Genomic DNA, 25,987 nt, shown 5'->3' on the forward strand with positions numbered 1-25,987 from the left:
AATTCTGCTTTGAGAATACAAGGAAAAAAACCTTTCCCGACATCTTCATGGTCGTTATGACAAGCACTAAATCAATCAAAGATGATACAGGGGTCCAATAAAGCAAAACATAAATGTTCCACACCACCATGGAGTAAAGGAACATGAAAAGATATTTGTGCCAATTTTCAATTCCAAAGAGCAGCCTCCCCCATTAACTCGGCACTTAATATGGAAACGTCTACAAATGGCACTCAGTATACAGTATGCAGAGAAGTTAGTAGCCTGGCGGTTCTTACCAATGCTGGTGTTGCATACCTAATGGTCTTCTTCGATTTCTTCGTCATGATAATTGCTATAGCAGCAACAGTCTAATCGTTACAACTGATCTTCCCAGCGGTTGTCTACAGAGCGTGCACGCAGCTGAAAGTTCCCAATCTAACTGAAGACAGCAGGGACAAAAAAAAAGAAGAAGAGTACCTGTCATGCTGTTTACACTGTTGGGCACTGTCATATCTGGGACAAAGCTTCCCAACTCTAGAAATAAGGTCAAGTACAAATGTTTGGCAGAAATTGAGGCTGTGAACGAGAGGTAAACAAAGAAATACGAGAAAAGAAAAATGATCCAGTCTATTCAAGGTGAACGACAGTGGTTGGTACAATGTAAACAAAAAAAGAAAGTGTTCTTTTGACAAGCGAGGCTTTTAGTGGCAATGAAATGACAAAGTGCACGAACCTCGTTCCAGAGTGGATGTTGAGATGCTGCAGAGGCTGGTCGCAGCATCTCGCGTACCCTGTTCTTTATTTGACGCTGGAAGAGAGAAAAAAAAGAAAGTCAAATTATTTGAGCAACTTTCCTAGCAAAGATGATAAATGTCTTCATGGCAGCAAGAGAGAAAGAAAGAAAAAACATTTGTGTAAGAACGACACTTATAGGATAGATGAATAAAGCAACAAAAGAGCAAAGGTGGTTGCAATCACAGTGCACAACACAAAAGAAACCAGTGTAACAAGAACTTGCTACAATATGAGCATTCTTTCGTGACACGAATCCCAGTGTCACGCCTGATGAATTCTACGTCAAGGTTGACAGCTGTTGCTCCAACAAGGTTTTATTGCTCGTCAATGAAATTAAGTGGGGGGTGGGGCTGCCTGCTGCTAGGACAAATTTCGACAAGCCATGCGAGTACAACAAATGCGACTTACAAAAGTAAAAAGAATCAGCAAGACACGCAGTGTTACGCTGTGAAATGTCAAACATTCATCAGGTGTCCCATGAAGGTGAAATGTGCTGTGTCACAGTAGTAAAGGTGGCCCAGACTTAAGTTGTTATAGCGTTGCGTGACAACTAGGAGTGTGTCCAATAGTAGATATTGAATAGAATTTTAAAATGAATCAAGAACAAAAGCCGAATATCAAACTGAATATCAAATTAGAAAATTTTTCAGGAAATCTACTGCTTACAAATTTTAGGCAAGAAAATACAGTGCTGCAGAGACTCAGAAGTTTCCTAGCACTGCATAATAAGAATGTAGCACGTTATCAGTAACTTAGGAACATAGAAATGAAGACACACAGTATGCTCTTAATAAAAGATACACCAATGAAACTAATGAATTAGTGACGTTCTGTTGTACTGAATAACAATGCGGTTCTCAGTTTTAACAGGTGACCTGTGCATTGCAGCAATCTTCTATTTGTTGCATAGAAAGTTTTGGTTTCCATTTTTTCTCGAAAAAACAGAAGGGCTACCCCAATTCTACAGCAGGTGAGTTATTGTAAGATCAATTTGCGCAATAGCCAAAAGGACCACGCAACACGTTACTCCATCACAGTTCAGAGTGTAAACAACAACAACAGTTAGGAGCAGGTGCTGTCCACACCGTTTCACTGTCAGGTTTCGGCATGATTTGCCACTGGTGGAAGATTCTGAAATGTGGAGGGTCATGCCAAATTTGCGTGATGCTTTCTGTGAACTCGCTGCCAAAGACAGCAAATTAATGATACGAACTGCCCCCCTGTCACTGTAGACTGTCTGCAGTAACAAGCGAGTGATAACGTTAAAGTGCACATTTTCTTGACCATTTCCTTCTGCAACACCTTTGGGCACTGAAGGGGTTAAATTAAAATTTAAAAAAATATTTCAGTAGTCAGCAATGTAAGTTTATGGGACATTGGGTTAGCAAAAAAGCTGAACGCTTGTGAAGCCTCACATTGGCACACAGCCTCATATAGAAAGTTTCAATCTGTAGTAGTTCTTGTGGCCTACACAGGACCCATTAAATTACATATGTCATGCCTTAAATGAGCAGAAATTCCCATCTGTTGAGAAACCTGTGTCCCGTAAACTCTTGCATCCGACTGTAGGCTTAAGCCCGTTCAACCCAAATATATACTGTCATTTTAATCACGGATTACAGTACAACAAACATTCAAGTAAATCACATGACAAATTTATACAATATCATCACCAAGACTTGCAACGATGCAGAAAAGCACAACCAAGGTTTACTGAGGCATCATGCCCAAACGGGAACGAGGGAGTGCTCAACTAAGTCATCTTACCCGTTCCTCCTCCTGCTGCTCATTCCTGTCCAGTGCAGCATCAATGGCGTCAAAGAACTCGTCTTCATTGATCATGCTGTGTGGTCCCTCCTGCACAACAAATGGGGGGGGACGGATCCCAAGAGCGCAGGTTCGTGAAAAAAGCCTCAATTAACAGAATTTCTGTTTAGAACTTACTCTAAATAATTAATTGGGTCAGGTGCCAATGAGCATGTCTTAATCCAACACATTTGTAAGAACCTCAACTCAACAGGTTGTCCTTTGTGTGGATAGCCAGCATGTGAAATAACGCTGATGTAAGCTCTTTGTTAGCCTTTCATTGCAAAAGATAAACAGACTAATGAACCCTGATAAGGTACACTGCAAGGAAAGATCAATTCCTATGACACAAGTGAGATTCTAGAGGCGTAGCAGGAGGCACTGATAAAACCTGCCTCCTGTCCCTGCTTTGCACACAGTGTGGAAGCTCTCGTGGTGTTGGGTTGCCCATGCGTGGGAACATCACGTGACGTGGTGTGGGTATCATCCGCATAGTCTCAAGTAGCCAGCCTTTGTTTTTGCTGCCACAGCCTCAGGTTCTTTGTTTTCTTAGATATCTTCTGGGCCAGCATAGTATATTGTGTAAGTCCTCCCCATACATAAGCAAACCATGGACATGCCTTTCAGGCACCAGTTAATCTTGTCTTTCGGCAATCATTTCTTTTTCTTCACACTTTTATTACATCTTCAGTGTTGTCAAAAAACAGACAGCAGAAGTATAAAGCAAGAAATCAAATTTTTTTCAAGTTTCATGTGCCCAATATGCAGTCTCCAGGCGTCAACTTCATACTTCAGGTATGAAAAAGGAACCAAATATTTCAAACCTGCTGTACCTAAAGGGTGTGGCTAGCCACATTCAGAAACTTGTACAATGCAGTTCATTACTGAAAAACGACAACAGAATAAGGGATCCTATCGTGTAACCTTGTAAGGGTCGTGCCAGCAGGCACCCAGACATTCATCCCCTTTTTCTTGACAGAACTCGTACACAATAACTTATAACCTTTGGCCAAAAGTGTTTTAAGCTATAATCAACACGGTTTGATTCTTTCATGACCGCGCCTATGCAGATTTATCACCAGTGATCGAAGCTTTAAATAGCAGATTGACATATTGGAGCCATTTTTTATGCACTTAATGTCACTCAGTGGTTAGTCCAGGCGCTGCACTTTTAGAATCCCCTTAAGTTTTCCCCACTCTGGCGATGTGATTTTTGAGACCTTTTTGTGAACTAATGGGCATGTGTTGTAGCAAAAAGGGGCATGGCTGTCACCCTCTGCCGTGCTTTAGAAAAAAGCATGCTGTTCATGATAGCACTGCAGTTAGAGTTAAGAGTTAAGCATGACTGTTTTCTTTACTTACAATTTTGCCACTTATTGTTGCTGCTTGCTGTTATAGAGATAGTGCCTGAAGAGGATTATGTACCCCCTCAAAAATTATGAACACCCACATTGCTTTCAAGAGGTGGTAACAGCTACACACACATGCCCCACATAAATGTGTTCAATCAGGCTAAATGTTCCAACAGAAAAGCTACTTGTTACATGTTTTAACAAGACAGAACCTAATTCATGGATCACAAGTAATCTCCACAGACCTGCCAACCTTACAATTTTAAGAACACTACAGTCAAAGCCCAAAAATACTACAATTTGGTGAAATAGACTAAAGTTCTTTTATTACTCAAACTGCTGACTGGTGAAAAAAATTCAAAGGCACCATTCTGTAGGAATGGACACCTTGTTCTCTAGTCGCAGCAAGAATGTTCTGTGCCATACACCAATGTAAATGTCCAAGAAGTTTATTCATGAAATATTCACGTAACAGCGGTCACATATTTAAGTGCCGCCGTACATTTTGCTCTATCAGCTGGTGGCACTGCTAGATGCAAGTTCAAAAGGTAGTGCAGGTCTCAAACATTAGGTTCTGGGCAACCGATAGGCGAGCCGTATTTGTATTCTTTTAAAATCAGTTTTGCACTAAACTGGACGCAAATGAAGAATCCTAGAACTATTGGTGGCAATGCGACAATTGCAAACAAGTTCAAAATGTCAGGAATTTACCATAAAATTGTATAAATGTTGGATGGCATGTCACTGCGCATAAATGAATTTGATGATCTCTCTCATACTTGCCGATGACTATACACACTCCTGCCTGCAGGTCGGCACAATAAGTGGATAGTCCCTCATACTCACTAATATTTCAGCAAAATGCGTTGGCGGGCTAGTTGGTGCCAATCCATAATTACATTGTTTAGCGCAAAACAGCGCCTTGTCCTGTCGTCTTTCTTGTGTCCGTTGTTTTGCGTTAAACAAAGTAATCAATATTTTTTCAGGCTATAAACTCACTCACGTCTTCCCATGCTCGTCAACACTCACTCACGCCCATACATGCTTATCGACGCCCACTTGCACCGTGTTTATATACTCACTTTCACTCACACTGGTTACCAGATAATGCTCAACACTTGTGCCAATCCAAACCCGCCAGCCCTTAACAAGTTCCTACTTGCCTCAGCTCACACCTGCTGACAGTGACTCACACCGGCTCAAACTTACTGTCATTAACTTTCGTTCATACTCACGCTGGCCAGCACTCACTGCTGTCAATTCCCGCGTTCACTCAAACTCCCCGGCACTAGTTCCAGTTCATACCCACCTCCAGTCACACCTTTTGTCACTTACGTGCACTCTCTCCCACGTATGTGAAATCAGTGCAGAGCAAGTGCGAGTTGGTGTGCTGAGTGAGTGAGTGTGCTGACCTATGCTTCTACCCCACCAAGATTTCTACCGACTCCTAATGGCACTACAGCCGAAGTCTGGACTACAAGGGTGCTTCGTATTGACACGAACCAATATATGAATGATTGAAGTGCTGCTCACCTCATAATCGGGGCCTCCAAGAACAGCTGGAGGCTGCGACCTGGCCTCGGACATGGCTTGTTTGTAGGCCTCCTCCATCTTCTTGCGCTTGTCCACCTCCTGCATTCACAGCGCAGTCCACAGTTCCTTAGATGACGCCTGAACTCCTTTTGAAGTCTCCCCACGTCACTCTAACATGCAGCGCTTCGCTGCAACTTTGGCACAGCTACCAGAACAGGAAAGCCCAACACTGTGTCCTATTATGACAAACTCAACAAGCTAAACACCTGCAAAACAGATTCTTTTTCTTTTTAACGAAAAAAAAATTACGTTGGATTATGTACCCCAGTAACTACTGACACAGAGTTGCAACTTGTGCGATTCACATTATAATCAATGCATCAACTGGCCGGTCTGAAAGCAACAAGTGGGAGTGAGGCACACCAATAAAATTTGATGCCTCCGTCTGCCAGTATGCCCCATGCGCAGACTGCTCTACTGTTCAGCCAATCTGGATGTGCCAAAATGTGACACAAACAAATTTCAGCGCATGTCTGCTATACAGATGAATGTACGACTCCAATTCTTGTATATCCATGCCATGAAAACACAGAATGAAAGCTGTAAAAATAATTTTCTTGAGCTTTTACCGAACGAATGTTCAGAAGCCTTAAAAAGATGCCTGCAGCTATAATGAATGTTAGTAGGGCACTTCACTGTTGCATGTATGAAATCTCAAACGAGCAGCTGTTTATGTACAGAAACACTGAGGCTTGTTTAAGTTATTCACTCTACTAATGCCAGCCTAAATTTCAAGCAAGCTATGCAGCTGAATATGTGCAGCCACATGTCCTAGAATTACCAATGACTTTCATCTTATCTGTGCAACTACGTACCATGTACTATGGACTAAATTTTATAGACAAAGATTTTTAGAGCAAAAGGTAAATGCTCCTTCAAGAAAAGAACCCTTGCAGCCCTGTCAATGGCTGGATATTCTTCTCTTCACCAAATTTCAGAAACGAGATAGGTATACTTGAAGGCCTTCGATTTTTACACTTTGTCTAAACAAACAAAAAATATGTAAGGAAGCACTTTTTTTTTCCATCGATCTCCAAAGCCAATGTCCCACACAAGAAGCAACCACGTGCATGTGCCTTAAAGCCCATGCAAATGCCCAATCACTACTACATACAGTACTCATTAAAAAGTACAACAGTACCAATTTCAACAGTAAGGAATCAGTCACTACTTGATAATGAGAGGCAAAACAAATGAAGATGCGTACAGGCAGAGAGAGCCTCTCTGCCTGAACAGATGCCATTTGAAAAAAAAATAGAAAAAGAATGTAGATTGTGTCATCTGTCCAGGTAATAAGACACAACTTAGCACACACGATGAGAACGCAAGCAGCAAAAAACATTAATCACACCAAGCAGAGCGAAAGAATGAGAAAAGAAAAGATGAACACGAGCATTGCAGCAAACCTCTTCATCTTGCGGGTAGCAGCCAATCTGGCAAATGCACAAGCAGGAACAGAATTTTGTCAGCTGGGTGGAGAAGCGAGCGCGGCAGCACCGCGGTGCCATCTGCCACCAACCGGCAAAGATCAGATCGCTTGCCTGGCTGGGCTGCCAGCCAAGGTTGCATATCAGGCAGAGAGGACAGGGCCCACTCCCCTCTCCACAAGCCACGAAACCCGAGAGGTCAACTAAGATAACAGAGTGAGCCTGCCCCTTGGGACATGTTGACAGCTCAGAACAAAGTGAGAGAAGACCTCCAAACTGTTGCAAACAGGAGGCTACAGTGGAATTTCGAGCTACTACATGGCAGGACAACAGTGGCAACGCACATTACGCAGAATGCCAAGGCGATGCTCTTATGAATAAAGAGGGCACAACACAAGCACGCACGCATGAACACGCTGCTTAGCTTTAAAACTGTACACATACAATTTTCTTTCATTTCGTTATAGTATGGAGCAGGGAGGCTGTGTACTGTAATGTAGTCTACCAGAACATGCACTGCAACACGTGTTAACAATTTAAACAATTCTGTGGTGATGCTAGGAAGACAATGCTAAGCTGCTAATGTAAATAAGACCTAATGAAGCTGCCAAAGACTGTATTTACATAAATCAATAAGCAACAAAATACATCAAAATGGTAACCTATATGCTTCTGGCTCATCGCGAGGGAATTTAAGCCTCTAACATTTCTTTATAATGCAGTGCCAATTCATCATTATTAACACGTTCGAAAGACAACAGAATAGCAAGGACTAATGCTTTAAAATGCGTACGCTGCCATATCAAAACATAGCGTGAACGCAAGAAAACAATGAGGCACATTTTCCTCCCCTTAGAGGCCAGTGCATGTGTAATTCATCAACAAACACACAGTTCTGGTGCCAAGGAGAATTTAGACCAAACATAACAATTTCAAGTTATCAGGTGCAAGGAGTTCTGCTCTGTTTCCTCTCACTCGCATTTCATTCCAGCATTGAAGTACACAACTTGAGCTGCAACATGCTGAACACTGTTGGTGACGTTTGTGGACAAAGTCACCAAGTCGCCGGAAAAAACACTGTACTTTATAGAGAAAAGCAATTTTGTGATAAGATGGCGGTGACTTGTTTCGGGTTCTGTTTTTATGTTTTAATTGTTCCTGGATCACTTCCTCACTCTTCTTTAAAGGGACACTAAAGGAAAATATTAAGTTGAGCCAGATTAAAAGATTAGGCTTCTGTAAAAAAGAATGTCAGTCCTAGCGAGAACAGAGGTTTTGTAAGTGAAAAAAAAAGACAAAAGTTGGAAATCGTAGTGGCCCACCAGTTGTGGACAACGGTATCTCGCTTGTGACGTCAGCGCTGGCTGGTTCAGAGAGAGCAGCATAGAGGGCAGTCACATGGAGATCAATGTCAACTAGTCCGTTTCAGCTCAAGTAGTTCAAATTGAGGAGCAGCAGTAGGACCTTCGGCAGCAATTGCTAACACACTGAACTGATGTAACGGCACACGAAAGACTATGATAGACGTTTAGATGAATAATCTATCAATCTAGCTCAACTTACTATTTTCCTTTAATGTCCCTTTAAACTGTAGGTTTCAGTACATCAATTTCCAAAATCGTATCGGAACCTAACATTATGCTTTGACTAGGAAAGCAGATGTAACCAGATGGCTCACTAATAAGCTCCTCAGTACATCTTTAGAAGTAGCAACAAAAGGAGGTGCATGTCTCTGGACGAAATCGGGGAGGGGGGGGGGCACTGAACTTAGCCAAAGTACCTTGACAAATTTCACCAGGACAATTTACTGGCGAATGTTGCCAAGACTCCAAAGATGGAAAGTTGTCACCAAGGCAACTTTCCTGCTAAGTTACCAAAACAGACATTGAGTGCCTGAAAAGTGTGCAGCTGTTCACAAAAGTTTTTGAAGCAGAGAATTTACGAAAAGCTAAACTGCCTCAGAACTTCACCCACACTCTGAAATCTAGGTGAACAAAGTGGTGGTTTACTGAGAATTACCTACTACACCCTTAAATTTGAAAACGGTTGCCATCGCTGCAAAAAATAATTTGTTTCTTATAAGATCCCAAGCTCTTAAAGCTCTTACGGTTTGGAACACACACTGTACTATTGCACGCTAGAGAGATGAGTGGGTTGAACAGTGCTCACCCGCTCCAGTTTCCGTCTCCAAGCTTCTTCACGTTGCGCCATCAGGTCAATGCAGTGTGATAGAGTAGCTAGGATACCTGCAGTGGTGGCCTTGAATGTGATGGCTTCACCGCGGAAGTCGACAGGCGGGAGCATTCCCGGGGCCGCGGGTGATCGTCGCTCGCGACACCGGTCACCACTCTCTGGATACAAACATCACCGTGCGGCATCATTTCAATCATGAGTGATGTAGGAGAGATTTCACTGCGTGGAAATACTTCCCAACGTCAAATAAACCAGCTTTAGCAAGCTCTCAGGCAAACATAATGAGACAAGTTTCAGTTTTGTTTCAGTTGGACCAAAAGTATATTGCAGGGTCCCAAATTATAGATAACTGCATTCTTTCTAGTAATGTAACAACTGTTCCTGGCTGTCTTAGGTATTACTATGTGACAATAACATAGCACACATAAAAAAAGCTAAATGGGCAACAAAAATACTTATAAGCTGAAAGAAATTCCTGACGTGTCTTCAGCTGCAAATTGCATGCTGAGGTGGCCTATGCAGAAGAGAGATGAACATATCTGACAGTACAATAAAGTTACAGTCAAAGTTTTTGATCAGAATAATTTGTTATGACAAGAGAGAAAAATTTTCAGAGTCCTGAATAAGTAAGATTTTTGTCTAAAGCTCAGAAAAAAGTTTCTTAAGAGAGATGGTTTGCGTTTGAAATCAGAATGTATTGATATGTCTTTATACTCTTCTTTTTCTTTTTAGTGTGGTTCTCATATTTAACATAGAGGTTAACATAAAGCATTTCTCGGTATATCACCATTGCACGACACACTGTAATGGGTTGAAGGACAATAGGCACTACAACCTGCTGTTCTAATACCTGCTTCATTGTAACATCCTTACCGATTATCTTATGTCACACATAATGCCCTCTGCCATAAGCTACAAAAATGATGACAAGCAGGTCAGAATGCCATGCAAATATTTGCCAAGTCTCACATAAATTGATGAAGAAAAATGAAATGCTCTGTCTTGTGCTGGCTAGAAGATAACATATCAAAGTTATTTTCGTTCAAAACAATAAAATATCAAGAAAGAGCACTGACAAGGCTCCCACCCCCTGCTTGCTGTGCCAACAATACACTATCATTTGGACTGATTCACCGCCTGATATACAGCCCTCTTGCAACAGCCTTGTAGGGAAGATAAGGGGTTCCTAAACTGATCTGCAGTCCTGGCTGATGACTTTCAGCTATCAAGATTTTATAGCGAAAACTGCACATAATAACAGAACAGTTCATAATAAGTTAAGACCATTTCAAAGTCTATAAAATATTTCTTTTCTTTCTTTTATCATTCTTTGTTGCATGACAGAATGTATGCAAAACACTGTTTGGACCCATAGCCAGCAGCTAGTAAAGGGTCCAATGGAGAAAGATATGCGAATTGCAGGCAACCATTGGTCAAAATTAGAGATGTCAATATGCACAAGTTCACAGGAAACATATAAAAAAGTTAATAGTCACCCTAAACACTCATTATACTACCAATTTCCAGAATAAAATTGTATAAACTAAAAACTAACAAATCTAACAGGAGCATGTAGAACTTTACATATCTCTTATGACTTTACACATAGAGATAGATAAGAACAAAAAACTAAATCATGAGATATACCTAAACTTCTGAAATTCCACGGAAGTATGTTATATGACAGGTGAAAGAGTGAAATAAGAATTTATGTGCTTTCGCAGCTAAACTGGCAGCAAGGAGCTGCCGCAATATATCTACCATAGCATGTAAGTGCACGGCTAAGTGTTACAAAGTAATTAAAGACCTGGAAAATCGGTGCAGGTCAGTCGTACTGATGTACTGATGTGCAATGCAAGACTCGGTGCTGAATGCAGGCTTTGATTAAAAGCAGAAGTGCAAGACCACAAAATGTATACTACAATTTATGCACTGCGCCAAGTGTGAATCTTATGCACTTACGGAGCCATCAGCGGTGTACCTTTGGCCATAAATACAGAATCCATTTTGGAAGTAATGCACATGATTTTATTATGACGTGACTATCCATGGCAGTGCGGTAAAACCGGTCGGGAAATGTGGCGAGGGTTCTGCCCTGTCAATGCAGTCGGTCGCCAGTTTACTCCGAGCAGTGTGAGCGGAAATCACAGCGCGATGGAGCATTCGCTTGAACAGTGATACGCTATCAAATTTCGCGTCAAGCTTGGAAAGAATGCAGCCGAAACATTCCAGATGCTTCAAGAGGCCTTCAAGGATGACTGCATTTCAAGGTCACAGTCCAGGAGGTGGCACAAGGCGTTCAGCGTTCAAGGAGGGCAGGGAGGAGGAGGTCGCCAACGAACCCCATTCTGGACGCCCAACAATGACCAGAACCAACGGAAACGTGGATCGTGTGCGCGAAGTTCTGCGTTCCAACCGTCAATTGAGCATCCAGCAAACTGCTGAAGCCCTACACATGTGCACATTTGCAGTACAAAGGATAGTGACCGAGGATCTGCAAATGCACAAGGTCTGCACAAAGCTTGCGCCAAAAGTGTTGAGGGAAGATCAGAAAGAACTTAGAGTTTTGCGCTGTCAAGAATTGTCGGATTCGATACAAAATGAGCCACACTTTCTTAACTCTGTCATAACTGGAGACGAATCCTGGATGTTCGAGTACGACCCAGAATCGAAAAGGCAGAGCAGCAAGTGGCACACAAAATTATACCCCACCCCAAGAAAGCACGAATGAGCAAGTCTCGCATCGAGGCGCGCGAAAAATTTCGTCACGGAAATTCGTTGTTGTGATTTATCAAACACATAGGTGATACGTGACTCACTAAAAAGCAAGCTTGAATTACAAAAACCGGTCAGCTTAGCTTGTTTGCGCTTTTTGCCAAGCGATGACACAACAACACTCTCGCATGCTGCAGCAGAGCAATTGCCTCATTGCTGTCTTGGGGATCGATGCAACGCTGGGGATTGTATCGAATGCATCCATGATCTTCGATTTACACATTTACTGGAATCTAACGCAAACCTTTTTGCCGATAAAATGGGTAAGAAAACTGTGTGCGCATTATAATTTAGTATGACCCTAAATCTGCGTTACTCTATTGCGATCGGCATTTCAAAATGGCTGCTTTGTACATGCTTCAAGCCTAGCTGCCGTAGCTTCCTCCATGTGCTGTAGTACTTGTACTTAGGTTAGTACGCCACCCGTATTCCCATTTTCTGCGTTTGCTCTGTCAGCATGGAAGTGCCAACTGTGAACACATGCGATGCCGCAATTAAAAGGAAAGTGATCATGTGTGCGGAGATGGACGGAAATCGGGCAGCATCGCAGGCGTTCGGAGTCCCCGAAACTTGCGTGCGGGACTGGCGCAAAGAGAAGAGACATTCTACTCCGGTAGCTGATGCGTGTGGCGCAGCCATGCAGCCCCTATATTGAAACTGATCTGTGATGGAGACAGAGTCTACACATCTAGGTGTACCGTGCTGCATTCTTGTCGCTTAGTTCACGCTGAAGTGAGAAGCCGCACAAAGGTCAATTCGCTCACTCCAGCTACAGCCCTTCCTCACTCCAGCGTTTTGACAAGAGTTTCAAGGGTCACTGAGTGAGACGTGTTCGTATTTGCTTGTGTGCAGGTGGCACCATGCTTGTTAATTTAGTTATTAAACGAATGTTTAGACGTTTCTACAGCCGATAAAGCTACTATCCTTACTTTTCACATAGCTGTCTACTAATTTGCTATAGCAATCGATGCTTCACCTTTCGGGCGAAACTGCGACTTTTTCTCTTTATTGCAACTTTAGTGTATTGGGAGTAAATCTTAGTTTTTCAACATGAGAGAAAGCTGTATTTCTGTATGAAAGAATGAGGTGCACAGTACTGCTAGGGACTTTTTTTTTTCTGCAGGTCACAGCAAACGGGTGCGCGCAGTAATCGCGGACGTTCTTTCTTTCTTCTTTCTTCGGGGGGGGGGGGGGGGGGGCATGGAAAATGGACGTACATTACAATCGCGGTCGCATTAGAATCAAGTAAATATGGTAGTCGGTGGCCCGGGCTCACGTTGCACGGCTGTTTCACCTTCACCCAACGAAGCACGGTCTTCCCGGACACTCTTCAGAATTTCTTGGTGTGTCAATTCTTCGTGCACCACCATGCCCGAATTGGCTTGGATGTACTCATTGGGATGCACATCAGCAGACACAACTCCACTTTCCTGCAGGGCTGCCAACGCAGCTGCGACTTCATCAGACTACGACCCATCTCCATCGCTACTTTCGTTCTCAGAGTCCGAAGTCTCGGCAGCCACCACAGCACAAAGCGGCAATCATTTGGAGCGTCCTAAAGATGCTCACTTTTTTTGTGGCCCAACTGCGTATTCAGAAGCAGCCTTTGAATAAGGCGCTCACGGTAGGCCCGCTTGATGCTCTGGATGATCCCTTGGTCGAGGGGTTGAATCGTAGAGGTGTAGTTCGGTGGGAAAAACTTTCACTGCACATTTTCCGGCTCGCCGTCCTCTATGATGTGGGCGCAACAATTGCCTAAAGGTACACAAACCTTTCAGCCTTGCCTGACCATGTCCTGGTCGAAGGCTTCGACCCACTCTCCGAAAATAGCCCGGGTCATCCACGCCTGAGTGTTAGCCACATACTTCATGGGAAGGCTCCGATTTCATTTGAAGCAGCATGGTTTGGCACTTTTAAAAGTGGCCGCTTGACAGAACCACCCATATAAGCACACAGGAGCACAGTTATTCTCTTCTTGCTGCGCCTGCCTTCGTGGCAGCGCAGCCTCCTAAAATCCAGGGTCCTGGTGGGCAGCATCTCGTAGAAGAGCCCGGTCTCATCGGCATTATAAATATTCGATGTTGCATAGTCTTTCAAGATGCCTGCGAGGCTGGCTGACATCCACGCAGTGACCTCGTAACTATCTGCCAAAGTGGCTTCACCACACAAAACTTTGCCAATGATGCTGTGGCGTGACTTGAATCTGTTCAGCGAACCTACGAGTTCCTTAAAGTCATCTATTCCTAGCATGCAGGCATAATCCAGCACCTTTTGCCGGACAATATCACCGCTAAGGGTGATTTTCTTGGCCCACGTCTCCACGAACCGGGTGTAAACTGCCTTGTCCAAGGCCTCGTGCACCAGCTGAGTCACTTTCTTGTGCTTCGCCGAGGACCCTGAAGCTAGCAATTTGGCTATAGCATCCTTGCTCTTCAATACTGTTGAAAGAGAGCTCGCCAGAATTCCAAATTTTTCTGCGATGACTGATTTTTTTCCTTCCAGCTTCAGCCTGGGCAATAACTCGAGCCCTCTCTTCTAGCAACAAGAACTTGCCTTTCTTTGTCAGCTGCGACATGCTACAGCTGACGATCCAAAAGCCTCGAGAGAGGATGACCAAATGGTGTGCAATTGTTCGTTGTCAAGCGTGTGTCACCCGAACGCCTCATTGCGCCCTACGGGCATTTGACCTCACAACTGCTACTTTATTTTGTAACTAGTGTTGTACACTGGAGCTATTTTCACAAAACTTTGTAGAAAATGAATAATTAGAAATACTATACAAATAAAATTATTACGTGTATGTTATTTGTACGCACACCATTTTCCTAACCAATATGACTCAAGACGTTTCCTCGAAGCTTGGGTGCTCCTCCATAAAAGCATGTTGCATTGCCATCACCAACGCGGCACGGTGGCTTTCTGTTGTTTACGGTGCGTCATGGCCAGAGCAGCTCCAGTTTTTGTATGTTTAAACTGGAGCTTTCTATGTCTCACTGATTCAACCGTGAGTGCAAAAGTGCACTGCAGGAAAGCCAACTTGCACATCTGTGCAGAACACTACAGTTTACCTTCGCAGTACCGTGCCAGCATCAACTGGCCAGCCGGTCAGTGTCTGATGACAGTGCGAAGCGACGAGCTCAGCAAGAGTAGCGCATGCGCACGAAGTTCACTGGAAGCGCAAGTTGCATCAGCTAGGCACAACACTACCTTAGTCGCGATTAACTGAGCTTCCCTGCTCATCGGAGACAGCAAGTGTGCGTGACCACTGGCTCGTCTTAGAGTATAGAAAAAAAAAAAATCAAAGCGCCTTTCTTAAAGAAAGATGGTTGAACGCCATGCTACCCAGACGAACTGTATATATCTGCATTGCATTATGCGTGTCACGCAATGCATTCCCGGCCATCACCATGGGTAGGCCGTTGGTGCAGCGCATGGCAGAAGAAGAGGCTGCCATACGCGAATGTAACCGTGAGTGCGATTGAGCCCGTAAGCCCGATCTCATGTATCGGCAACGGCCGTGCGGGAAACGCTTGTGCAGTCGAGATGCCTACTGGTATTGCGATCGTCAGCGTGTACATCAGATCGAACACGTCTAGTTGTGATGCGGAAACGTTTCTAGCAGAAATGATGAAGACCTTAAAGGGCCCCTCATCAAGCCCCATAGCAAATTTTGGTTATATGCTGGAAGTTGTTACGTGTCTTCTAGGGAGCATTCTGCCACAAGAATTTTTCAAATCGGCTCATTAATAGCCGAGATAGAAATATTTCAGTGCCGTGAACCCATAATTTCAGCACGCGAGCTCCACTATCATGCAAGACTCTTCCACTTGCCCCGTCTAGCCTCCACAAGCAAAATTCCTTCCCTGCTTTCTCCCATACCAGACCTCGAGGATCACATGATGCATACGTCACGGGCCCTGTCTTTCTTTCTTTCTTTTCTTTTTTTTCCCGGTTGCTGTGCACTTCCGCTGACGGCGTCAAGCACGAGCTGTTGTGATTGTCTCGTATTGCGCAGCGCACGATTTTGCGCGCTGTGCACGAGGACACATGACTAGCGCCCTAATTCCATGCTACACGAATACTGAGGCAGACAAGTGGATCGCAGAGCATGATCACGCACTGGAACACGGTAGAAAATGGCATAGTTTCGGTACCTGCGCACGTGACTGCACTACCGTGGGAACAAGCAGACGAAGCAGAAGTACATCTCTCTTGCTTTGGTGCGAAGCAAAACAAAAATACACGCAGACATTCTGTTTGTGTGTTTTATTATTTCTCTAAACTTCAATTCGTCAATTCAAGGAACAGACCACACAAATCACAGGTGTTGGCTTGAATAATTCTCGAAGTCACATGTCACTATGATTGACGTCACACCGCGAACACGAGTACGTAGGCGCAGGGACATGTGTACGTCACCGTCCGGTTTGAAGCGCGGTCGCCGCGAAGGAAAGCGAAAACAGCGTTCAGATTGAAATTTCAGGCCTTTCCGTGGCGCGTAGATAAGTAATACTTCACAAACACGATCATTAGCATGCATTGTATGCTCTGTGCTTGTCAGCACAATATGGCCAGACAATATGGCCAATATGGCCAGATGGTGAGGGGCCCTTTAAGGTCACATAGTATGCCGATCCTCGTGTGCAGTGAATAACATCAATGTGGCAAAAGAGCACGGCAAATGGATGGAGAATTTCATGCTAGATCGCTACACACTGAAACTGAACACGCTACACAGATCCATGACACAACATCGTTCCTGCATTGATCTTACGTTTGCAAGCAGGCTGCATCATGTTACGATGGCAGAGCCTCTGACCGTCTACCACAGCGACCACAACTGTGCAAATGTACAGTCATCCGTGAAAGTGTGAATGTGTGCATGTAATCAACGGCTACATGATCTAAAATAACGGCTATGCAACTTCACGAAATGTGTCTTCATTCAACTTCAACATTAAAAAAATACAAGCCTAAAAGAAAAGGCTACATTTTCCTACGAATTTTCCTACAGGAGGAACTTACTGGTACTACTGCATCTCCCCACTTCATTACACATTTTATAAGTTTACTTTATTATATTTTCCATTAGAAGGCAGACCTGTGCAAAAGCTTGGTATATTGAGGTTCAGTGCTATGTAGGAATGCCCCTTAATGCATGTTTAATGCATTAATGCAGGTACAAGGTTAATGTAGGTACCAGGTTAAGAAGTGCCCCAATACTCCTCCACGCCGTTCTTTCTTTGTCACTATTACAATAAGACACAGATCCTGCTGATTGGCTGCGCACATAAACACTCACACCTTAAAAACAGTATATGCTGAAACGCAAGTGTAGAAAATGTGCTACACAGTTAAGTGACACAGAAAAAGCTGTGTATTTGTACACCAAACGATGGCATACTACTGCTTTGTGCTCAAAGAGGACATCAGCATTTTCATCAGCTGTTCTATAGTTAACAATGCATATTTGCTCTTAATTCCAATGTAACACTCAAATACTGCCAGCAAACAAATTTTAAACCAAAGATCTTCTCAATGGTAATATCTGTGCTAAATTCCAACACGAAGGAAGAACTTTATATCAGGGCGATACATTTATGTATGTGGACCCAATAACAACACAACACATAAGCAATTTTAATTTAGCGCAGCAGTGCACCAGCCTGAATTTAAGACTCAAAATGGTACCGCAAACGCAAATACAAATTTGTTGTAGTATAGGTGAACCTGCTGTATAGACTTCTCTGCTCAAGGTTGAAGTTGCATATACATGTACTTGATGGCTCGTGGTGTTACATAGAAAACAGCCGCACTACTCTACTCTTGTGGGAGCATATTACAGGGACTACAGTTCTTATAGTAGTGTGGCACACTTTCTATGTAGGCCTCTTTGGATGGGCAATAGCAACCAAACAGCATGCCTATCCAGCCTATCCAGCTGATTGGTGATGCAGCAAGCCTGTTAGTCTGTTCACAAGCAATGAACAGAATGTCATGGGCAATTAGGGTAGCCCATCCAGCCGTGATAATCTGTCACCGGAACATCGCCAAGAGTTAAGAGATATTGAGATGGGTAATCTAACAATCCAGATTCAGTATCAGCTTTAGTATCCCCTTTAGTATAGAAGGACAAAGCAAGCTTCTATCCATCAGGTATGCTCACAAAGTATTAAATATGCAAAGCAAGATCATGTAAACTACATGCAAAGGTGGACTGCTATATTTGAGACAAATTATTACATGGGTGAAGTGCACCACTAAACAGAAGAAATTATGAAACAGCAAAGAAGCTAAATGTTAACATAGCAAAATATAGCTTCAGTGTCATGACATCAATGTTCAATCTTAAAATCTCTCTTCACATTTGCACAAAAATTGAGAATACATTTCAGACAGTGAAAAGCTGGTCGTGCCACATAATCTTTCTAAACCTTTTGCAAACTGTCTTCATTTTTCTTCGAAAGTTTTACAAACTGTAGAAAAGCTCCTTTGCGAGCCTAAACCATCCAAAAAGATTTATGCAACACACACAAGATATGTGTAGTACTATAGCAGTAACATATAGCAAGTGCAGCATGACTTGCAAGCTTAAGCCTCCTATATGCTTGGCGCAGAGCAACATGCCACGCTAAACATTTCAGAGATGATGTTGCACCCAACCATGTCAACATATAATACCATCAAAGTTGCAGGGTTAGCCTTCATGGTAGAATGCTCTTCTCTTACGTTGCAGAACCAGATTTTTGTCCTGGCTGGGGCAATGGTTCTTTACAGCTTGCAACAAATGTTGTACAGGTTGCTGTATTTTCATATTCCCAAAAGAAGGGAGAAAAAAAAAAGAATAGAGAAGAAATGCAGTATAATGAGCTATTTCTGTAAAATTGCACTTCCAACAGTTCACCGAAGCTGCGACTCGCCAAGCATGGCAACCTCCACCTACAATACATTTCTGGCAGCCCCAGCGCTAGAAAACAGTGCAGAAGCTGAGAATTTCCTTACTTGCATATTAAGTCGCTACAGCACACTTCATTCCATGGAAATACCAAAGAAGCTTACCTTTGAACCGAGATGCCAAGATCTCGAGCGTTTTTGATGCTGTGTCTTCACCTATTCCATCCTTCATTGTCGGACTACCATCATGGCCATTCTGTTCTTCGGCTGCACCAAAAGCATTTGAGGGCACTTCAGTGTTCCAGACATATTTGCTCTCCTCGCACTACAGCATCTCTGAAAGGCACGTTCCTTCGGCAACTAATGACAGAGTAATACTACACAATTCCACCACTAAGAAAGAATTTCCTTAGATTTTATGCCAATCAATGACACAAATGGCAGCAGCGTGCATATTCCTGGCCCAACTGGCATCGCTTTTCTAGTTACACATAATCGTCAACAAAAGTGACAGGATGCGTGCAGCCACTATCACCAAAGGCTAATAACCCCTGGTCACTCTTTCGCAATGCTAGGAAATAGCTCAAAGTCGGAAAACACTGCAGTAGCCGGTGTCAAATGCGTTGGCAATTTTTTGCCAACCACTGAAAGTGCCAATTACTACACGTCATTTTATGCTCAACTTGGAAATGTGGTGAATAGAAGTATGCAAAAAATGACATTACTATTATGACAAAAATGACTCGTCCATTATTAAAAAAGTCAGTAATTGGGTGAGTTGGTCTTTGTTCATTATAACGAATTCTTACTTTCAATGCAAGAATTAGGAGTCTGGACATTAGGCACTGAGCTCTTTAGTGCTTTTTATTGAGATAGCAATTGTACGGACACTTGGGGCATGCGAGTGCTGTTGTGCTATCCAAGTATCAATGGAGCATTAGAACACATGGAGCGTTAGAAGGCCTCCAAAGATCTACAGTGCGTTTGGATGCAAAAACAATGAAGCTTAGCGGCTTCTCAATGGGCTCTGCCAGAGCCAGGGCAGCATACCATCTTCCACTGCTGGCACGAGGGTTGTGTGGACACACATCAGCCTTCCTGCTGAAGAGCTGTATGTCTAGTCTGAGCAGAACGGGTAGCAAGAGTCAAGCTATCTAATCCTTTCACTGGGTGCTGACACAATATGCCCACGGTTTCACATATTTCAAGTAAATATGAGCTGCTTCAGCAGTCCCTCTTGATTCAACGGGTGGACATGCTTCTGCATGAGGTCTGCACATGGAAGTACCAGCGAACATTTGGGCAAAATAGCGAGAGAAGGCGAAAAAGATGCGGTGTAACTTACCTGCACAGGCATCAAAGTAGGCCTGAAGTGTGTCAACTTGACGGCACAGAATGTCTCGAAATGTCTCCATCTCAAGCAGCTTCTCTCGGAGACCCCGGCCTTTCTTCAATGAGGACACACTTGTTGAGCCGAGGGAGAGTGCCGAGCCATGGCGTCGTAGGCTGTTCTCGCTCCCATATGCAGAGTCAACCTGGATGTGCAGACAGAGGAAAATGTATACAATTCCCTGCAAGTAGCCTATGAGTGCTGCCTAGCCCAAATATATAACGAACCAGGATGATGTGATTTATTCTCTATTGAGGTTGAGCACCACCAGTGATCACGTGGGCAGTGTTGCCACGTGAACAAAAGATTTAGCAATGCAAGAAAAGCATTAGCTGCACTGTGGTTTACAGCTCACCTATGACAACTAATAAGATATAAAAAAGAATTCAGAAAAGAATATTAAATTGTTGCTGAGGACTATCATGTCCCTGCAGGTGACAAAGCCTCTAGCTGCATTGTAAGAGCATTTTCAAACATGTCCGGAAGCGTCCACATAACGTTTGCTTTTGTCCAGTCAGGCGCCCATATGCGACCTAAAGACCATGGCAAGGTGCAAATATCTGTTTTTGTATAGGCTGGTTCTTGAAGAAAAAATATGCGAGAAATGAGACAAGAGCAGGCAGCACACCTAGTCCTGTCTGTGCTTTATTGTCCCACTTTCCTGATTGTATTTCTGTCATGAAGCTGTAAACAAAGCTGAAATTCAGGCATAGGCCACAGTGTTTCATCTATTTTTTCAGTTAGTGATATTTTTTAAGTTGATTTGAAAGCACACTTCGGTCTGTTTAATGAGATATCTGAAGATGGTGATTTTACTTGCATGGTAAATAGTAATATCCAGGTAGCTATAATTGAAAATATTCACTAATGAACTTTTTTAATTGTTCCCTTTAAGTTACAGGTTGAAATTGTGAAATTAGTTTTGAAGCCAACGCCTGCTTAGTGGAAGTCCTACAACTAGCATCAATTTTGACTTCAGCATCCGGAGCAGTGGCTTGCGCGAATGCGCTCGTGCCACTGCTCGCGCATTTTTCGTTGGTCTTCTTCCACAGCTGGCTCCGATGGCACTCGTCATGCTAGCGTTCCCATACTGCCCCTCCCTCTGCGAATGCCCTGACGGCACTGGCCCACTAACAGTCAGTGTGGCGATTTCGGTCTCAAATTCTGTGCCTCAGTATATCATGAAACGAAAACACGAATGTACATAACTAATGTGTATAATGAATGTGTAACATCACATGAATGAATGCGAATGTATAAATATAAATGTGCATGCGTACCTTTTGTCAAGATGACCGCCGATTAGAACCATAAATGTGTTTGTACCTTTGTTCAAAATTCTGTGCCGCCTCTTTGTGATGTGCTACACAGCTTCACTGGTCATTCACCTTCACAGAGTGGAATGGCTCATCATTTTTTAGTTCATTTTTTTTTTTTTTCGTGTATGCTTTCTGCAATGTATGTGCTGTGCCGGTACAGTGCGAACACTGAGGGAAGCAGACTGGAGCAGGTATGCAAAATATAATGCATCGAGAATGTCATTCCTAGCGACACCGAGAAACAATTCAAAACACAGGAAAAAGTTAGCGCCTATTACACAGTTTTATTATAAATATATGGATTGCCTCCTTGCTTCATTTATCCCCTAAAGATAAGAAATCCACATACAAAGAATGCATCACAAGAACCCGTTTAATGTTGTTAAAGGCAAATTAAGGTATATAGCAAAGAACTTTTAGTGCATAAACTTGTTCATTGTAACCAGGTTCGAATGTGGTAGTCTTAATGACCCCCATGATCATCACAAAAAGGGCCTTTATCAAAGATCTCCAATTATTCATGTCCTGCATATGTACTGATGTATTGGCATGGGCAAATGAAGCACAAATGGGAAAGTGTGTGTGTGTGTGTGTGTGTGTGTGTGTGTGTGTGTGTGTGTGTGTGTGTGTGTGTGTGTGTGTGTGTGTGTGTGTGTGTGTGTGTGTGTGTGTGTGTGTGTGTGTGTGTGTGTGTGTGTGTGTGTGTGTGTGTGTGTGTGTATAAAGTAGAACAATTGTTACGAGCAGTAACTTGAGAGCATGATTCTGCACAGCAACACATATGGCCCCCAAAGTGAGTGCACAAGCCGGAGTCGTGGTTACATCATACGAGGTTCAAAAAGCAGAAAAAAAAAACACATACTGGTTAGCCCCGATTTGATTGACTTTGACATGTGCATGACATGATACATCAGCTTTGAAACAAGCAGCTTCTTGGGGGTTCTTTCAGAAGGCAACAATTTAAGTTCGCAGATTAAAAGTTGTGACCTCGGGGTATGAAGTGTCTGCACAATAAGAACGTTTTCATGAACTCATGAAACATTAAATGACAGAAAAGACTGAGTACCAGATTTCGCTGAAGTACCAATGCAGAAAAAACTGGTGATTGCACGAAACCAAGGCCTTATCTAATCGGTAGAAGCAAACGACAATCAAAAACAACATTTTGGTTTGTTAACAGGACTGCAAGTCAATCATGTGGCTAAAAACTGTTATAATGTACGTTGACCTACCTTATATGCATCCAAAGCTTCGACCCATCGATTCCTCTCCTCTGGTCCATCAGCTCGGAGGTACCACACGCAGTCATTAACGCTGACGTCAAAGCGGCACTCGTCAAACTCGTGTGGCTGCATAAAATAAATCCACAAAGCTCTGTAAAGCACAAACTTTTACTGATAAAAAGTGTTCTTTTAAACTACAATATGTTTTTTACTGGCGCAGTTAGTAAATATACATTTAATCTATGAAAGCTGCTTACAAAGTATCATTATTTGAGCTATTGTCCAGCCTCAAGGAATCACAGCACTTCTTACATGCAAAGTAGTGCCAATTACAAATGCAAGTTTATGCATTTTGTGTACTCAGTATAGCCAACTCATTCCATTCTTTTAATGATCAGACATTCCTTTATATATCCTATGTGACAGATTCATATGCTGTCCAAAGAAGTCAAAGTGCAGATTTAGTGCAAGTGCATTTGACAAGTGCACTTGTGCATTTGACAAGCGTTAGCCTTTATAACCACCCCTTCCTCTTTCAATGTACATGCTTATGTTGATGAAACTTCTACATTAACTTGTTTAACTACACAAAGAAGGGAAGAGGTAATGTCCAATGCACAGTGATGCCCAAAGGACATCACTGGTGCCTTGCGCATCCTTTGCACATAAACAGTTATGCCCCAGGCGGGTGTCCGAACTGCCTGGTGAATGTGGCAATCACTTGAGGCACTACGAGAATACGGTAATGGTCAAGAACGTTTTTTGACTACCTCTGTCATGTGACAGTCCACAACATGGCTTGCATGGCTAACCCCATTGCAATACATGCCAAACACAAACCCAGACTGCACATTTCCATGTTGTGCCACGTGCTGCTGCTCAGCGCTGCGAATGAAGCTGCACCAAAGTGCATGCCAGGGGTACTGAGTGAAAATATTTGACACATACAGCAGCTGCCAGGTGTCCAAAGGCTGAGCTTAGCCAAAAACTTAAAAGCAGAATTTGCAAAGCAAACAGTGTGAACATGACATTAGAGGTCATTTATACTGTAGCAATTACCATGCACCAACACATGACAAAGGTTTCTAAGCAGTCAACAGCTGAGTGACAACAAAAGTGATGTGCCTTTGGGGAAACAAATCGCCCCTCTTTGCTCCCTACATCTGCCTAGCCCCCACAGGCTCCCATAGAAATGCGACAGCCCATCAAAGCTCTACGTCATAGCAATACTCTTTTGTTCTTTGTTCCTGCTGTGCAACCCGTCAACATCCTAAGTTCAAAATCAAGGTACCCTGGCATGCCAGATCATATGTAGTTACTCAACAGTGTGTGCCACGATGCGCACATCACAGCAGAACACTTGCATTAGCAGGTGGTGGGAATGGAGGTTTGACGGTGCCCCAGAGATAAAGTGCACGGAGGAAATTCGAAATGTTCAGCTTTCACTAAGCCCTCTTTGGGTGCAGAGTTTCTGCCTTTCAGTAGGCACTCCAAGCAAATTCGTTAGCCCTTGAGCAATCTCTACCTTGGACATGTCCTGCATGTCCACAGTTGTTCCCAAGCAGCAGAAAGACGCTTTCCAGGCATTACAGGAATTGAAACCTTCATTGCGAGAGTTTCAAAACCAATCACCTAGATTATTTTGCCCATGACTTCAATATGTGCACACAGTAACAAGTGTAGGTCTTTGTCTGCTACTGTTACTACGAGGCAGTATGTTACGTGTTGTACCTAATGCATATATTACAAAAATGCTTTGCAATAATGAGAATTGTTCACCAGTCGTATTTGGCAATGATTAAGGCTGTACACTTCCATCAATACCAAGACTGATCTTCAAGAATATCAAGGCTATTAACTTCTCTGCTGGGTTTGAAAAAGTCTGCCACAATAACACCACATATGACTAAGTCACCCTTATCCATGTTTTATGAGTTTAGTGAAGAACTGTTCATTAATGGCGATTTCAGTATGGACCCAACTTACTTTTATTCTTTTCTGTATCAAGAGCAATGTTCAAGATTGCACCTTCTTATGTTCCTAGAAAACCTACTCTACAGGATGCACAATTCAGGGCACATAATTCAATTTTAATGTTTAATAATGGCATATATAAATAAATGTAAAAAGAAATGTTCAATTTCTATCTAAATGTGCAAAACACAGAGAATAAGCATAATCAGTGAAAAAAAAATATTTTGTGGAAACTTTTTCAGCACTGAGGGAAACCCCTAGCCAGAAAACTGGAAATGGTCACCCAAGCCACATATGGCTTCATTTGAAATTTTTATGAATAGCTCTCATCATGTGAACTATAAGTGTATATTTCATTTGCTTTGCATCACATGTTTGGCACCACTGCTGCCGGAGATCTTGCATTAGCCTGTCTCCTCTGACCATGCTTTCAAAAGAAAGTGAGTAGCATGCCAAACTTCTGCCTCGTCCAGACATGCTTGCTGCATGTCATTCAGTGTTGGCCAAAGACATTAAGCCAGAAATTTTGCATTCTGTAAAAAAACTCTGCAAGAAAAAAATATTTTTCTTGTATGCTACCTGTGGGCAACATTCGTCAATAAAGGGTTAAAAAGAGTTCTGCTAAGCACCTAATGCGAGAATGTGGATGCATACTTATAATTTTTAAGGGCATCTGCAGTGGCCTCAATGGCAATATGCTCACTTTGAAATTTGCAGCTGAATTTGAAATGTTGCAATTTTATTAATTTTGTAGCTAGAGTTAGCCACAAATTTTTCAATTTAGTGAATGGCAACCTTTTTAGCAATGTGACAGAACAATCAGCAATATTTCCGAGCCCACGAGGTTAGGAAACTTGCTTAAAAAATAGCTTTTTATCACATACTTTATTATTCAAAAGTTACATTTGAGAGGGCCATAATTGGCTGTATGACGCACAGGCTCTGTGACCATGAAGGCTGCCTTTACAGGATTCACAGTGTGCTCACAAAATGTATGTTTTATTTTTTTACAAAACCAATTTGAATGAATCGTAACACTGTGTTTTACACTTTCACCAAATATGTTTGATCGGTGGACATTGACAAATTTTATTGCAAGATTCAGAATGCAGCAGGTGAATGGTAAGATAAATCAACTGTAGAAAGGTGTACAGTGCTCACGGAATGAAACGCGTCAATTTAGGGCTAAGTAATGCGCATACTTTCACTTCAAGCGGCTGCAGTTCGTGTCACATCGACGTAATTCTGGCGCGTACACACACAT

At 42.8% G+C, this 25,987-nt stretch overlaps 1 protein-coding gene across 1 annotated transcript in view; it reads right to left on the reverse strand.

Annotated features, from left to right (window-relative positions):
• cert (ceramide transfer protein) overlaps positions 1-25,987 on the reverse strand; it is a 47,678-nt gene that overhangs the window by 18,907 nt on the left and 2,784 nt on the right. The window contains exons 2-8 of the mRNA XM_075681784.1: positions 22,759-22,875; positions 20,163-20,352; positions 18,983-19,084; positions 9,125-9,306; positions 5,469-5,567; positions 2,545-2,634; positions 716-790 (exon numbers count right to left, since the gene is read on the reverse strand). Coding sequence (XP_075537899.1) covers positions 716-790; positions 2,545-2,634; positions 5,469-5,567; positions 9,125-9,306; positions 18,983-19,084; positions 20,163-20,352; positions 22,759-22,875 — 855 coding nt within the window. The remainder of the gene's footprint in view (positions 1-715; positions 791-2,544; positions 2,635-5,468; positions 5,568-9,124; positions 9,307-18,982; positions 19,085-20,162; positions 20,353-22,758; positions 22,876-25,987) is intronic.

The sequence above is a fragment of the Dermacentor variabilis genome, chromosome 2 (assembly GCF_050947875.1).
Source record: "Dermacentor variabilis isolate Ectoservices chromosome 2, ASM5094787v1, whole genome shotgun sequence".
Lineage (NCBI taxonomy): Eukaryota > Metazoa > Arthropoda > Arachnida > Ixodida > Ixodidae > Dermacentor > Dermacentor variabilis.